The sequence below is a fragment of the Trachurus trachurus genome (genome assembly GCF_905171665.1).
Source record: "Trachurus trachurus genome assembly, chromosome: 12".
NCBI lineage: Eukaryota > Metazoa > Chordata > Actinopteri > Carangiformes > Carangidae > Trachurus > Trachurus trachurus.
The window spans coordinates 14,817,010-14,831,735 of record NC_139908.1 but is presented as its reverse complement, the minus strand read 5'-3'; the positions used below and the strand labels follow the sequence as shown (position 1 = coordinate 14,831,735).

At 42.1% G+C, this 14,726-nt stretch overlaps 2 protein-coding genes across 2 annotated transcripts in view; both read right to left on the bottom strand.

Moving 5' to 3' along the window:
- unc5cb (unc-5 netrin receptor Cb) overlaps positions 1-14,726 on the bottom strand; it is a gene marked incomplete at its 5' end in the record, with an annotated part of 106,747 nt that overhangs the window by 23,304 nt on the left and 68,717 nt on the right. The window contains one exon of the mRNA XM_083984188.1: positions 9,642-9,745. Coding sequence (XP_083840314.1) covers positions 9,642-9,745 — 104 coding nt within the window. The remainder of the gene's footprint in view (positions 1-9,641; positions 9,746-14,726) is intronic.
- zmat5 (zinc finger, matrin-type 5) overlaps positions 1-14,726 on the bottom strand; it is a 346,127-nt gene that overhangs the window by 309,736 nt on the left and 21,665 nt on the right. The gene's annotated exons all lie outside the window — the stretch shown is intronic.

The window sequence follows — 14,726 nt, the reverse complement described above, 5'->3', positions numbered from 1 at the left end:
CAGAAAAAACAACGCTTCAGTCGCAGCACTCCTGGAACTTGAAGCTAAGTGTGTCTACATGTGATAGGTGCCTATGATAAGGTATTTCAGTCCATTCTTATTAAATTGGCTTCTGCTTCAGTCGTATAACAACTCATCTGTTTTGACATCTGCTGAGGTGACAGTTAGACATCTGTGAGGAGTTTAAGCACTGAAGCACCGGAAGAATTCAGCAGCAAATCGCTAACCTGTAGCTTCTGGTGACAGCCAAGACAGTTTCCCTCTGAGGTTTTGAGTCTTTTATTAAGTTCTACTTATGCATACCATGCATATAAAAATGTAGTAAGTAACTGCTACAGGAAAAAGTGATTACAGAGCATAGATCAATGTATTTATTGTATATAAGTTGCATATGTTTGCGTGTGTTACAATATAACCATCAAACTTAAAAAATCCTTACACTAGCAAATATGACAAACCTGACCGGAGCAGGGCCCCTTTGTCTCAGAACAAAGATGTGACAGTGATCACACTACCAATTTGTGGCTTCTTTGTTCCCGATTGTCATGCTGGAAAATGAGGGAACATAGGTCCAATAAAACAAATAAAGATGATGCAAACAAGAGAAACAATGGCTTTGTTGACATGATAAATATTTTGTCTTTTACTACTCACAGCAGTGGGTGTATAGAGCACGGGGCATTGTGAAGTGAAAGGTCTGATCTTAGAATAGAGACTGACAGTTGATACAAAAAGGTGGTTATCCAATTTTGCACCAATCACAGAGGCAGCCTCTCCAACCGCGCCGCATTCAGATGTCAAGAGCACTTTTAAATGAGAAGGTAATTAAAAATTGAACAAAAGAGCTTTTCAGCGCAGATGGAGGGGTGGGGGGGAGACAGAGTGACGAGGGATAGAAAGTGGTAGAAACTCATGTCAGAAGTGAGAACGTGTGTGTGTCTGTCTGTCTGAGAGTGTGTGTGTGTGTGTAAGAGAGAGAGCAGAAGTGAGCAACAGTTCACCCATCATTTATTCTGTAGCGACTATAATTAGGACTCATTAATAAAACCCGAGATGAAAAGGTAAGCCAATCTCTATACTACACTTGTGAAACAGATTCCCAATGATTAAAATTCAGCACCAGTCTACATCTCATACAGCACTTGCCCAACTTTCTCTCATGCCAACAGACTCAAAAACTTGCACACACACACATATACAAAAACATACACACACACTCACTCACTGCTCGTTAGCGTCTGATTGGCAGTGAAACATCCGGAGAGGTAATTGGCATATTTCTTGTCATTAATGAAGGGAAATTGCCACATGTCAGCTGTCATAAAGAGAGAGAGTCTTTCCTGTCTGGTCGGAGACAGCCAAGTGACAGAGAGGAAGAAGACATTGAGACAAACACCTAAACTTAGAGAGGAAGAGGAGAAAACAAAGAGAGAGAGACAGGTAGACAGAAGAGTGAGAAGGAAAGCAGGTGTGCATGCAGGAGGACAGTCACTGTGCCAGAACATGTATAAAAGATCATCACTGGAAAGCAAAGACGGTCAAGACAGAATAACAATGGGGGGGGGGGACTGTTTCGAAAAGGTGAAGACTCTGAGCAAGGGAAAGGGAAACACTGCAGCATGAGGTAAACAAAGAAGAAAGAGATCCAACTGAGAAGAGACACTTTTTTCATCTCTTGAGCTCGGGAAATTTCACAGACCAGGATACACTGCAATGGATTTTATTGAGAAAAAAAAGGAGAGATAGGTTAGAAGAATAGACGTGTCAAAGCCAAAGGAGATGCTGTACAATGTGGAGGTGATGAATCAGTGACATATGCGTGAGCGCGTAGTGTAGGCGTAGCTCCGGCGTGCGTGCATACATCACACACGTATACGGAGACCTCAAGCGCAGGTGCCCTGATTCATTAAGCCGGTCACACAGACAGAAGTTCAGAGGCAGCCTGGGAGCGTCTCTGTGTTATTGCCTTTCATGCACTCTGGAAACAGGAGCCCATGGTAGAGACATGGTACCTTTGAACTTTGCATTTCTAGACCAAATATGAAATGAAAGCTGAACAAGGATCAGTTCATTTGAGGGGATTCTCCAGAATGTGAGGAAACACAGCTGCTTGTGCTCGTACTTGTGAATTCAACGCATTTTAGCTGATTCTTGTCAAGTTGCGAAATCGGGAAAAAGCCACATGATCCCAATTTATCTACCAGGTATTTGTGTTAAAGTCATCATTTGTTACCAGCAAATACAGTCAATGAACTACACTGCATATTCACCATTAAAGGTCACATGAAATAGCACTGCTACTTTATTTACTATGACATAATTCCTTTTGCAATTGAAATCTAGATGTGATAATAAGTTCTCCCTCTGCAATGTTTTCCAGTTCAAATGTCTATTTTTTTTTTTGCCATTGTTGAAACTGCAATTATTTTTCAACACTCATGACATCACCTTATGGTGGTTTATCAACACATCCAGCAGATATGAACCCAAACTAGCTTTAATTTGCTTGCACCCGACTCATGTAAGTTCAGAATTTACTGTTTTTGGTCTCGAGCACCAATGGGTTACACTTTAACATATTGGTTCCAGGCATTTTTATTCTGCATTTTGCATTTTTCTAATCACAGGTTTATTTATCTGTGGTGTCCCTGAGAGCTCATGCACTGCAACTTAAGAAAACACAATGCAAATACAAAATCGGAAAAAACCAAACATCTTGTGCCGAAAATTCACACAAAGCGACATAAGTGTTTCCAGAGGACAATAAGAAGTGATGAACCTGGCTAATTCCGATTGTGAGAGGACAGAGAGGAATACAGGAAAATGAGAGCGGATGCAGGATGTGGAGCACGGGGTCATGGGTTGGACTTGAACATGAACTGCTGTGGTTGGGATTCGGCCTTCATGACTGGATGTTTTCTGTATTTGCAGGGCATTTGTGTATCTGTGTGTGTATTTCCCTAAATTACAGCGTATTGAGCTCTCAGGGCCACCGTACAATCCAAAATCAGGACGCAGCGTCGGTGTCCTTCAGCTGTCACTTTTTTTTCTCCTCCCACTGGCAAACACAGGCGGCTGCAGCCCAGGCCACAGCAGCGTGGACGTAGGAGTAACCATCGAGTGGGATGCCTCTATGTGCTGCCAGGGTGTTCCAGCACAGCACTAATTAGCCCAATATACAGAACACACTGTATACAATCCACTCACTTGTTAAGAACCAGTGCGAGGCAAAACCATTCATTACTCATCGCTGTTGTGTCAAAAATAGAACATACAGCAGTATGGGGGTGGAAAGGGGTGTGAAAAGCAAGAACAGGGAGAAAAAAAAATGTTCCACTGCGATGTGCATTATGAGCTCTCCTGCTTCTCCACATGAAGTCTAACTATCTATCCAATGTAATTTATTCATTTCCCTTTTTTCACAGCATACATACATCCGCTCCAGGCTTGAATGACACACCTGGAGAATGAGCCACAAAAGGTTACAAACTGATTATTCAATCATTCACTACGAGACAACAAGCCATATGCTCTGCATCTGCCTGCATGACAAGTATGGAAATGTGAGCTGTATAAATATTAACAAGCTGAAATGCACAAAGGTGTGATTTGAGATGTGATTTGAAAAATGTTTGTATGTGTGTATACGCCAGCGCTACGCCGTGTGTGTGTTTGTTTGTGAGGGTGTTTGTGGAGGAGCTGGAAGGGTAAGGTAAAAGGAGGTTAGGTAACAGAGGTGGAGTTGGAGTGGTTACTGCTGTAGGTGTCCACGCAGAAGACGGATTGCTGAGACTCGAGCCAGGAGTAATGACCTCCTCCAGCTCAGCCCTGCCTGAAGCTCTGCAGTCTGCTGAGGGAGAGCAGCCATTTCTTAAACTATAGCTCCAAGGACGGGCAGACACTTCACTCCTGCAACACAACTCTTTCTGTTTTTTCTTGCACACTTCACATGCCTCTTAGAATATGATTTCTCCTATCATTCACTAAAGTGACATAAAGTTTGGGAGATGTAATGTTTCCCCTCACTCTCCTTTGTCTGTTTGTTGGCAAGTTATCTTAAAAAAATGACTGGTTTATAATTTGATGCATAAACCATCCTTGGTCCAGGAAACAGCTGATTATGTTTTGATGGGATTTAGCCATTATGCATTTTGTTTTTAAGCCAAAACATTTTTGATATGTGTGGGTGGACAAATCTGAATTTACAACTTGACTGCAGTGAGGCATGGCAAACACATGATATTTTTTATAAATAATAAACTGGAATAAGCCATTGTTAAGGCTTTTTGCAAGATGGAGAACTGAGTGATACACACTGCGCTTCCATTCCTGGGGTCCCAGACTCTCCCCTGGCCTTTAGAAAAGCTTAGATGATCCACCAAGTAGGGGGGGTTTTTTATGCTGTGATAGAGGTCAGAACTCTCTTGGTACTGTATACAATACAACCCTCAGCAGGAAGGATAAAAAAAAAAGCTGGAACTGATTCACAAGCTCAGTGCAAACAGCTCAGAAACCATTTCAAAGTGATAGAGATAGAGTTTACCCTGAAATGAGAACTCTCTCATTTGTGCCTCATTCCTGGGTTAAATGAAACTTACCACTTGGCACACAGCAATTCACCTTCCCTATGATTTCAGTTTGCTTAGAGAAATGTTACTTTATTTATTTATTTATTTTTACCATTTGATGCCCTTTTTAGAACTGAAAACAAGGACATCTTTGTTAGGAGAAATCTGGGATGGCAGATGAGGTTCAAAATGAAATAATACTAGTTCCCAAGCTGTCTCTGTCCTATGAGCAATAATTATTTTTTTCTTGGTTTGGCTTGGTTTAATTTTGCATGAAAAGTGTTTATTAAGTCTTGGTTCAGGAGCAGAAAGGCCAGTGACTTAGTGCAGACGACAGCACACATTTTGGCCTATTAGAGTAAATCACAGTCTTTTGCAGTGGAAAACTGCACTGATTGACAGGTGAGTGCCTGAAGGGCAATCTTTGGTTGGTTGCCAGAGGGATTTGGTCTGGCCTCCTGACACCTTGTTTCCCATGGGTAACCTTAATGAAACGCACTTCCTGTTTCACTGGGCACTGAAGAGTTGTTACTCCTGACATCCACGGCCCTGCTCATAAATACACCGTGCACCGTTTTGCAGTGGGAGGAAGCACTCAGCTATTTCTTGACAAGGTGACCCGAAGAGCTGCTGTTTTCGCTATGCCTTTACTTCGCCTATTAAGTGGAACTGGGCCTAAAATCAACAGCAATCACTGACATTTACATGGTGTGATGTGCGGAAAAGGCGGACACCAGATCTCCATAATGTGCCACAGTCAAGATATATGAGTTGTATTTGATTTTATACCATAGAATTTGCTTTAGAAAGTCATAATTACTATATTTAGTCAATAATATAAAAAAAAATGGAGGAAGCTTTATTTGACTTGACTCATAGAACAACATAAGAAACTCTTGAATTTTGCTCCAGCTGACTGAATTCATCTCAGTTCCCTCACTTCTCTGGATGAGAGAGTGTGAAGTAAAGATCTTTTTTTGTTTCCTGGCTTTCTTCTCAGTAAAGCCAATGGACTTAATCATGGCAGCAGGGCCCCTTCCCTGCAGAGCATCAATGACTCGTTACCCATGATAACACGGCAGGACCCTGGCTGACTGAGGAGATGCCTGAATTAAAATCCTGCTTCCATGGAAACAGGCTCAGCAGCTCACGGTGCTGCATCACCTCTGAACTCTTGTATTTCTCTCAAGGCTGTGACAAGTGCTCTGAAGTGGAGCTGGAGATGGAGGGCACGGCAGAAGAAAAGAGAAAGGAACAATAAAGCTGCATTCTTTCACTTAGGAGATTTAAGTCCATTTTATGAGCTGGCCACATATTCTTGAGTAAGAAAAGAGGCCACTGTTACCTCTGTGGAGGCCCTTGAGATGTTGATGAAAGAGCATCATGGAGTTATTCAAAGGGAATGATCCGAGTTGAGCTGATGGAAAAGTGTTCTATCCCCGCATCTTCACGTGTATTAATCTATCTATGGGCAACACTCACCAAGTAAACCCACACAGTGCACAGAGCCTTTCCTGCCAAATCACCTCTTCTCCCTACTTCCTAGAATAGCCCCAATAGTTACATGTTCCATCTGCTCTTGATTACGTATATATCAAATATTCATGACCCGTGGAGACGTGTAACAATGACTTTCAGGAAGCTTGGTTGATTGTCTGATGTATTTAGCCCCTACAAGACGTCCAGATGACTGAATCCTTGTGCTATTTCAGAAACCTCACCCGCAGAGTTTCAGGCCAAAGTTCCATTGGTAATGGTCGAAAGGAGAGCCAAAATAAATGCCTGCTGCTTGTTTTCTTTGTGTGAGTATGTGTGTGTTTCTGTGTGTGTGCGTATGCGTGTCCCACAACATCTCAGGGACTATCTGTGCTTAAGAAAAATCAGCGTATCGACTGAGAATAACCTAAGGGCTTGGAAACCTCAGATTGAACCTCCAAATATGAAAACCTCTGATGGACACTGTTTCCTATGTTTTGTGATGAAAACCTGCTGCATCATCACAGGAGTAAATCCTGATTATTCAGCATAAAGTTGAGTTTTTTTCGGGACAACAGCCGTCACAGAAAGCCAATGCGGACTCAAAACCACTTGAATAGAATCACAGGATGTCGTTACTGTGGTAAACCATCATGACAACCTATAATGTAAATCATCTGAAAAGTGGAAAGACAAGGGAGGAACTCAAATAGCACAGTGCCACTTTGTAATCCGAGATGAAAACTAATTGTGATGGACTTACTTTGATTCTGCAGAGTGTGGGCTTCCTGGTTCTGAATCTGTATGTGTGTGTGTGAGTGGGGGTTATTCACTGCGGTGACTTATTGCCTCAAACAGCTGCAAAACCTGGCCTGATAGCTTGTTTTCACCTTTAAGTACCAATGCGTGCATACATTTAACTATTATGAAGTCAGCCATTCTAACACTTAAACGCTATTTAAGTGCGATTAAAAGTGACAAAAGAAGATGGTGATGGTTCCCTGCACTTGTGTGATGTTTGGATCGCTGTCAAAAACCAAAATGACAGATTCTAATCATAAAACTCTTTCATTCCACTTTGAAAAGGAGAAAGCACAAAAGTCTTATTTCTTCTTCCAGTTCATCAGCATTGAATCTCCTTCTGCCAGCTGGTAAGCCTCTATCAGTGCTCACTCTATAGAATAGATGAATAGTCTTTCACCGCTCATCCGAGTTGCTGGCAGCCTGTTATCATGTGTGCTTGTGAATGCAGGCGTGTTAATGTGCTCACTGGTGCTCCGACATACATGTGGGAGTGTAGCAGTGTGACAAAGCATTACACGCAGTCGGCACAGAATGCATGTGTATATGTGTGTGGTGTATGTGTGTGTGTGTGTGTGTGTGTGTGTGTGTGTGTGTGTGTGTGTGTGTGTGTGTGTGTGTGTGTGTGTGTGTGTGTGTGTGTGTGTGTGTGTGTGTGTGTGTGTGTGTGTGTGTGTGTGTGTGTCCTCCTTGTCCTTTTCAGGAAAGAACAGCTTTGGGAGCCATGCCACACGGCACAATGTCCATCATATACAGTCCACATGATTTAACAAAAGTGTTGTAAGAGTATGGGGTTTTATGGCTCAGCCGCTGCCTGCCATCCTGCCAGCCTCTCCCTCTCTAGGAGAAGGCCTGTAAAGGAACCACAGAGCGAACTGACAGCCCTCTGGAGGCCTGACAACAACCCACTGGATCCAACCCTGACAAACCTCTTCTGCCTTCTGCCTTCATCCTCTCTCTCTCTATTTTTTTTTGTCTAGGAGTGGGTGAAATATGACAGATCTTTCCTGCACAACGGCTGCTACATATTTCTGCCATTTCATATGTAACCACAGACTTAGCCCATCTGCTTTTTCCGAGGCTTTTTCTCTGGCGGGCTTGTGTGAGAAAAGGCCTGACAAACACAGATGAAAAAGCAGCATTCAGTTTTGTCCTTTTTCCCACTGAGGCAGCTGTGTTTGAGTTGAGAGAGAAAAAAACGAGGAAAAATAACTTGTGGAAAGGAACTGTTGTCTTTTTTTCTTCGTAGCCATGAGGTAAGTGTGAGTAATTAAAGAAGCTGAAAGTGGGCCTCTGTACACACACATAAAATTCAACTCAATCATACAAGGCAAAGTAAACAGAGAAAGCAACTGATGTTCTCAGTCAAAATACAGAAATGCTGCATGGATAGAGAGTAGAAAACAATCTGCTCAGTGTTTTAGATTACCTGTCGTCTAAATTCTGACTTGAGATGGAAAAACTTCATTCTCTCTTGTAGATCTTAACCAAACATTGGGTTTCTTGTTTGCTGCATAGCCAATTTGGTGATGGGAAACTGTATGAAAACAACACTGACTCTGCTTCTACTCTACTCACTAAACAGCAATAGCCTTACCCAGAATGAAAACATTATTCATGCTGATATGTCTTCATCTGCGTTGCCACAGCAACTCCATATCTCAGAAAGCATAGATGTGCCATGATTGGACTCCAGCTGAGTCTTTAATCGCTGCACTGAGCCGGTCCAGGATTGACAGGGAGACCTCAGACAGGCGGCAGAATCACCATTACTATATGGCTGTTACAGCAACACTATCACAGCGAAGCCTGGATTGTATAAGGAGAGTCTGCCGAGTGCCAGTCCCAAACTTTCGTCCATTTAGCCTGTCAGCACTTTCAGCGGGGATAAATGCTGTGCAGTTCCACTCACTTAACTCGGCTTTTCCAGGTCAATCACAAGCCTTTACAGAGTTCAGTCTCTACACCCCCAGCTCCAAAAAAAAAAAAAAAAAAACACACCAAAGCCCCCCCACCCATCAAACTACCCTTTCATCCTCTATTTATGTTCCTGCAATCTCAACTGAGCCTTTTCAAATGCAGCTGTAACAGTGTTCTACTGTAGGCCAGGGAGGAAGTAGAGCAGGCAGGAGATATTGGCGGAGCTAAGGTAACACAGGGACACAACTGGTTTTGTTCTTTTTTTCCCCCCCTCTGCAGATAATTACAGTTTTCTCTCCTCTCGCTAAATTGCAGTGACTGGCTGATGTTCAGGAAATACCCAAACAGCTTAAATAGCCCAGGCATTGGTGGAAAAAAGTCCTTATCTGTGTGCTGGACTGTGTCAGATTTATTCAGTGTTATTTCATTACAACTTCTGAAACGGCCAAAGTTCACAACTGAGGCAAATTCTGCTATCAGCATAGTGTTCACTTTTTTAATGTGGCATGAAAGAACAGAGCCAGCGACTGGCACTACAATACATGCTAATAAATGCATATGCTAAATATACAATTATGTGGGAATTGTTTCCGGCTCCCTGTTATACTTAAAACGAAAATCAGGCTCGATCGTGACATTATAGCAGGACCCACCTCCAAAAACTCAGCAGCAATGCTCTTCACATAAACCCCTTTTTCAGAACAGCCAGTTTATTGGATTTGAGGTGAGAGCTTTTTGCTAAGCTTAGTCTGGATAATGGCAAACGCTGCATATCTATGGGAAACATGTCTACGTACATAATCAGAACTTATCTTTTCAAACAAGTAATCAAACTTCACAGTCTAGAGACTTTAAAAAAAGACTTTTAAACGTTACCTCAGCAGCTGGGATGCCCTCAGGTGGGCGACATTGGAGTAACACTTCCTGTTCAAGTGACACTTCCTTCCCAAGGGGCTCCTGGTCAAATGTCTTCTTCAGATCTACAATGAATACAAAAAAGCATACAGAATATCAATATCTAGCTATATACCACTTACAGGTGCGAGGGCTGTTTTAGGTGCAATATTTCATATTAAATGAAAAGAAAATCAATGAAAGTATCGGTATGCTACCAATAAATCATCAAAAGACAAGGCAGGGCAACTCATCAATAATAATTCCCCCTATACAACAGCAATACACAACAATGTGTATCTAAATAGAGGAAACCGTGACTGAGATTTATGCTTTCTTTCTGTATCCCTCACCTTCAGCACTCAGATAAATTGTCTGAAGTAGATGGAAGGAAGATAGGGAGAGGCAGAATCACTCGCCCTCCAATGAAAAACCAATATTTTTGTGGTATGAGAGGCCTGATAGAGCAGTGCAGGGCAGGGATAGTGGCGCTGACAGGGCAGGATTACTGGAGGTGTCATGCTACACTGGAACCTGAAGCCCATTAGACATATATCATCACCTGCTGCACAGACGGTGACAGGAGTGGCGGGCACATCAGGAGAGGAGAGGAGAGGAGAGGAGAGGAGAGGAGAGGAGAGGAGAGGAGAGGAGAGGAGAGGAGAGGAGAGGAGAGGAGAGGAGAGGAGAGGAATTAGAGGACTACTTGGGAACTTTGGAGCCACTAGAGCATCAAATCTACAAAATCCACTGATACCATCCCCACAGCCTTGGTCATGTTGCCACATGTAACTCTATCCACCACAGCACACTCTATACATACTGTATATTCCCTATATAATAATAATAATAATAATAGTAATAGCAATCATATGTAACACATAAATATGATAAACCAACTCTCTAAAACTGTAAATTGCAAAGCGAGAATCAAGACTCAAACACGAAGTGAACCCATTAGACCCAGACAGTCCTATAAGAAAGCGTGAAACAGAGCTGAATATTCCAGCTGTTCTATACAAGCAGAAGTCATTAGGCTATACATGTTAAAGGGCTGTGTGAAACAAAGAGCTATTGTTTTGAATCATTCAGATCTACAGATGCAAATGTGCTGTGTTAAGTCTGCTTCGACTTGATTTCTAATCTCTAAGCTTCTCATTGCATACCAACGACATCCATTTCTCTTTCTATCTACACTTAAGTGTGTCCATGGAAACAAACCCAGAAATGACCCCAGTTCAGAGATTCAATCTGTAAAAAGGATATGGAAATTCTTCTTCACAGAACGCCATTAATGCAGTGATGGATTGCTATTGATATTGTGTGCTAACATAAAAAGAGATTTATTGTATCAGATAGTTCGACAATAGCACATTGGTTTTGAATTTGAGTTTTAGATGTGAGCAGACTGTAGACTGGAAGCACCACGGTGATACATCTGCACAGCTGAATTTCTACATTAGCAGACGGAGCGGAGTACTTATAGTAAGGCTAACACTCCTGGGTACAGTGGTTGTACAAGTGTAATAGGACACAGTACCTTTATGTATCATATTAAATGATTGTTCTTCAGTGTCTGGGGAGATTAAAGTATGTGTATGTGTAGTACAAAGAGAGCATACAGTCATTCCCATGTATTTCTTTTCTCATAGGCTCTATCAACTGCAAGAAACAGACATCCCTAGGAACTGAGCAAGATAGAAGTTAAATTTAGAGATTTGTTTTCTTTTTCTTCAATGTGACACTGGGAGACATTATACTATAATGGAGACAATTCATTGTTCAGCTAACTGCTCCAAATCCTCCACAGGAAAAACTATATCATGTTCTTATTACAGAATGCATGATCGGCCCACACCAGGAAGCCCTAAAGAATATCTATCGTCATTTTCATTTGGAGAAATGAACCTTAGAATAACAAATTCAATGTGAGTTTACCCAAATGCAACCTGAGAGTGTGTGTGTCTTCGGGGGAATATGCCATAACTACACAATTTCAATGTATTATAAGAGCTGAAAGGGTGACTGTTGAATTGAAAGCAATTTCCGTAAATGTCTGGTATGAAATTAAAAGAAGGAATGACTGGAGGGGCATATTGTGGGACACAGCTTCATCCAACTGATTGTTTTTCTTAAAACAGACGAAAGGAAAGGAAAGGAAAGGAAAGGGAAGGAAAGGAAAGGAAAGGAAAGGAAAGGAAAGGAAAGGAAAGGAAAGGAAAGGAAAGGAAAGGAAAGGAAAGGAAAGGAAAGGAAAGGAAAGGAAAGGAAAGGACAGGACAGGACAGCACAGGACAGGAAAGGACAGGAAAAGACAGGGAAGGAGAGGACAGGACAGGGCAGGAGAGGACAGGACAGGGCAGGAAATGAAGGGAAAGATAAATAAAAACTATGATACAGTATATAGGGTATATGCACTACAGGGGGTTGGCCTGGATGCTCAGTGTGCAGAATTTCAGCATCATTTGATGGTTTATAATGGACCATAATGCCTTGCAGCTACTGGCGGTAGTGTCCATGGGAAGGTCCATAGCAGGTTTAAAATGAATGAATTGAGAAAACTCTGACTAAAGAGCTGCAGAGCTCCCTGCAAGCCAAGCAACAAAAACAACATTCAGGATCATAAAATTCAAATGAATCATTTCCAAATAATTACATTTATGTTTTTATTTCCCCAAAACACACTTTTGTCTTTTGTGACTGAAAGAATAATTAAATTCTTGTAGTATTAAACCAGTGCCTGTTACTACAATCATGCATTATTGTTCAGAACATAACAATCACCAAATAGCCTGAATAAGACTATTAGTATTAATAGCAGAGGCTAGAGGTTGTAAGTTAATTTGAAATATTCATGCTTTTATTACTCATACTTCTTGTAGCAGATAAACTACAGCTTGTTAAACTAAAATTAAACACCCATTGCTTGTATTATCATTTTTTTCTTATTTCTTTGCAGACCTTTGGCACTACTCTTGATGAAACGCAGTAAGTAGCATGCAAGTGCAGTGTATTTTTTTTGCAGTGTATTTTTATTGGATGTGGGTTTAAATTATGCCCCCCCACCCCTCTGGGGTCCGTCCTCTACTCACTTCTCATAACCCTGAACGGTACTGCGGGACATTGAGGGGTGTGGGACCAGCTGAGTCGACATTCCTGTGGGAGTCACACCATTCCCCCCTCAGCACTCAAACACTTCCAGCTCCTGCATACCCCCATAGAGACATGCACACACATGTGACAACCATTACCTTAAGTGTTTGGCTACTTGTCATGCCAAATTACACCAGCACTCACAATTCAGAAACAGTTTCTTCCTCTCATGCTAAATCATTAGGTACTGGTGTAAAACTGTAGGACTCACCAAGTTTGTATCATTAGTAAAGCACAAGAAAAGCCGAGGCTTTACGTCTCATGCTCTAGGATCTGTGCACTAGGCTTCAAACACAAATAATCAAATTTCCATATTTTTTAGTATAAACAATATCCTCCACCAGTTTGAAAGGTGTTTTGCCTGATTCAATTCATTTTTCTTAATTTACCTCTCTTCATACTATTACATTGTCTCTCTCTGGCAGGCAATCACCGCAACCCTCCAAAAAAAATGGGGGCCAATCAAAACAGATTTATGGAGGTCAGATGAAAGAAAGGCAATCACCAGGAATTCACACATTCCCTCTTCTTCCAACAAGCGCACAGAGACTCTGTCAATACCTTCAGCCGGTCCAGCCTTTTTGCAAGTCTGAAAGCCAGTTCTTCAACACAACAGCCTCTTAACTCAGCAGTGCTGGCTCTGACTCACCGTCTGATTAAACTGTATATGTTTAGATGATGGGAGAGGGGAGGAAAACAAGCCCAGTTTCCATTAGCCTAACGGGATAGAGTCTGGCTCTGACAAGACGCCTGCCTGGAGAGAGAGAGAGAGAGAGAGGGCCCAGCAGAGGAGCTAATCCATTCAGCAGAAGCTAATGGGAGGGGAAGAGGGGTCCATTGTGATTTGAGGGATAGGTTAGTGCTGGCAGTCTGCTCATCATGGGTGATTATAGGAGGTGGAGCAGCGGGAGTGGGCTCGGTGGGAGACTGAGAGGCTTGGTTCGGATTCGCCAGGATAGTATAACCGTAGCAGTAATGAGAAGAGCTTCTGGTGTTTGAAATAGAGGGAATACACAGGATTTAGAGAGAAACTGTCCAGAATCAGAGAGAAACAGCAAGAGATAGGCTGTTAGAGAGTTTGCAATATAGAGAGAATGCAGAGAAAGAGAATTATGTGAGGTACAAATTGAGAAATACCTGAAGATGATTGCTAAGTGCTTCTAAATGGAGGAGATCAGGTGAAAACCATAGATATTGACTCCTCACTGTGCTACTCTGCTGTACCGTGGAGGGGAGATTGAATCATTTCGACAGTGGCGCTGAGTTTGCCAGCCAAACATTAGGCTCCAGTGATATCCCTATCCAACAGTGATAACAATATATTTGATGCAGACTGCTATACACACTGCAAGTGGGTGTTGCTTTTTTTTCTTTCCTTGATGGCCACAAGTCAAAACATAAACAGCAAAGCTGGGGCGGGACATGTCAGTCACAATGTCTTTGACAGGAGCTGAAAGTGCGATGATCTAGATGATACTATAAAAGACATCCCTTCAGGTGGAAGCCTGACAACAGCGTGTGAGCGGTGGTGTTATGTAATACGCACTGCAGAAGCTCTGCCTTGATGCAAAACTGTGTTCTTTCAACTTCGCTTTTCACACCACGTCCTCTGTAGGCTCAACACTTTTCAGATTTTGATTGGCAGATCCTTTTGGGAACAATTAAAAAATGAGACCAAACTTTAGAGGCACCAGAATGTTTCTCATTTACTTGGAAGTAATTGTGTTGTGTTTTGCAGTAGGAGGACAAACACACAGGCAGAGAACAAATGAGGACCACCTACAAGAAAAAGAGGGAACACTGGCTTAAACATGTGCCATAGTCTGTGTATACACTGTCGCAGCTCTCGCCCTCCCTCCACACTGTTCCTCCAGGTTTATACCATACACAAGGAAACTGATTTGGGTTTTACAG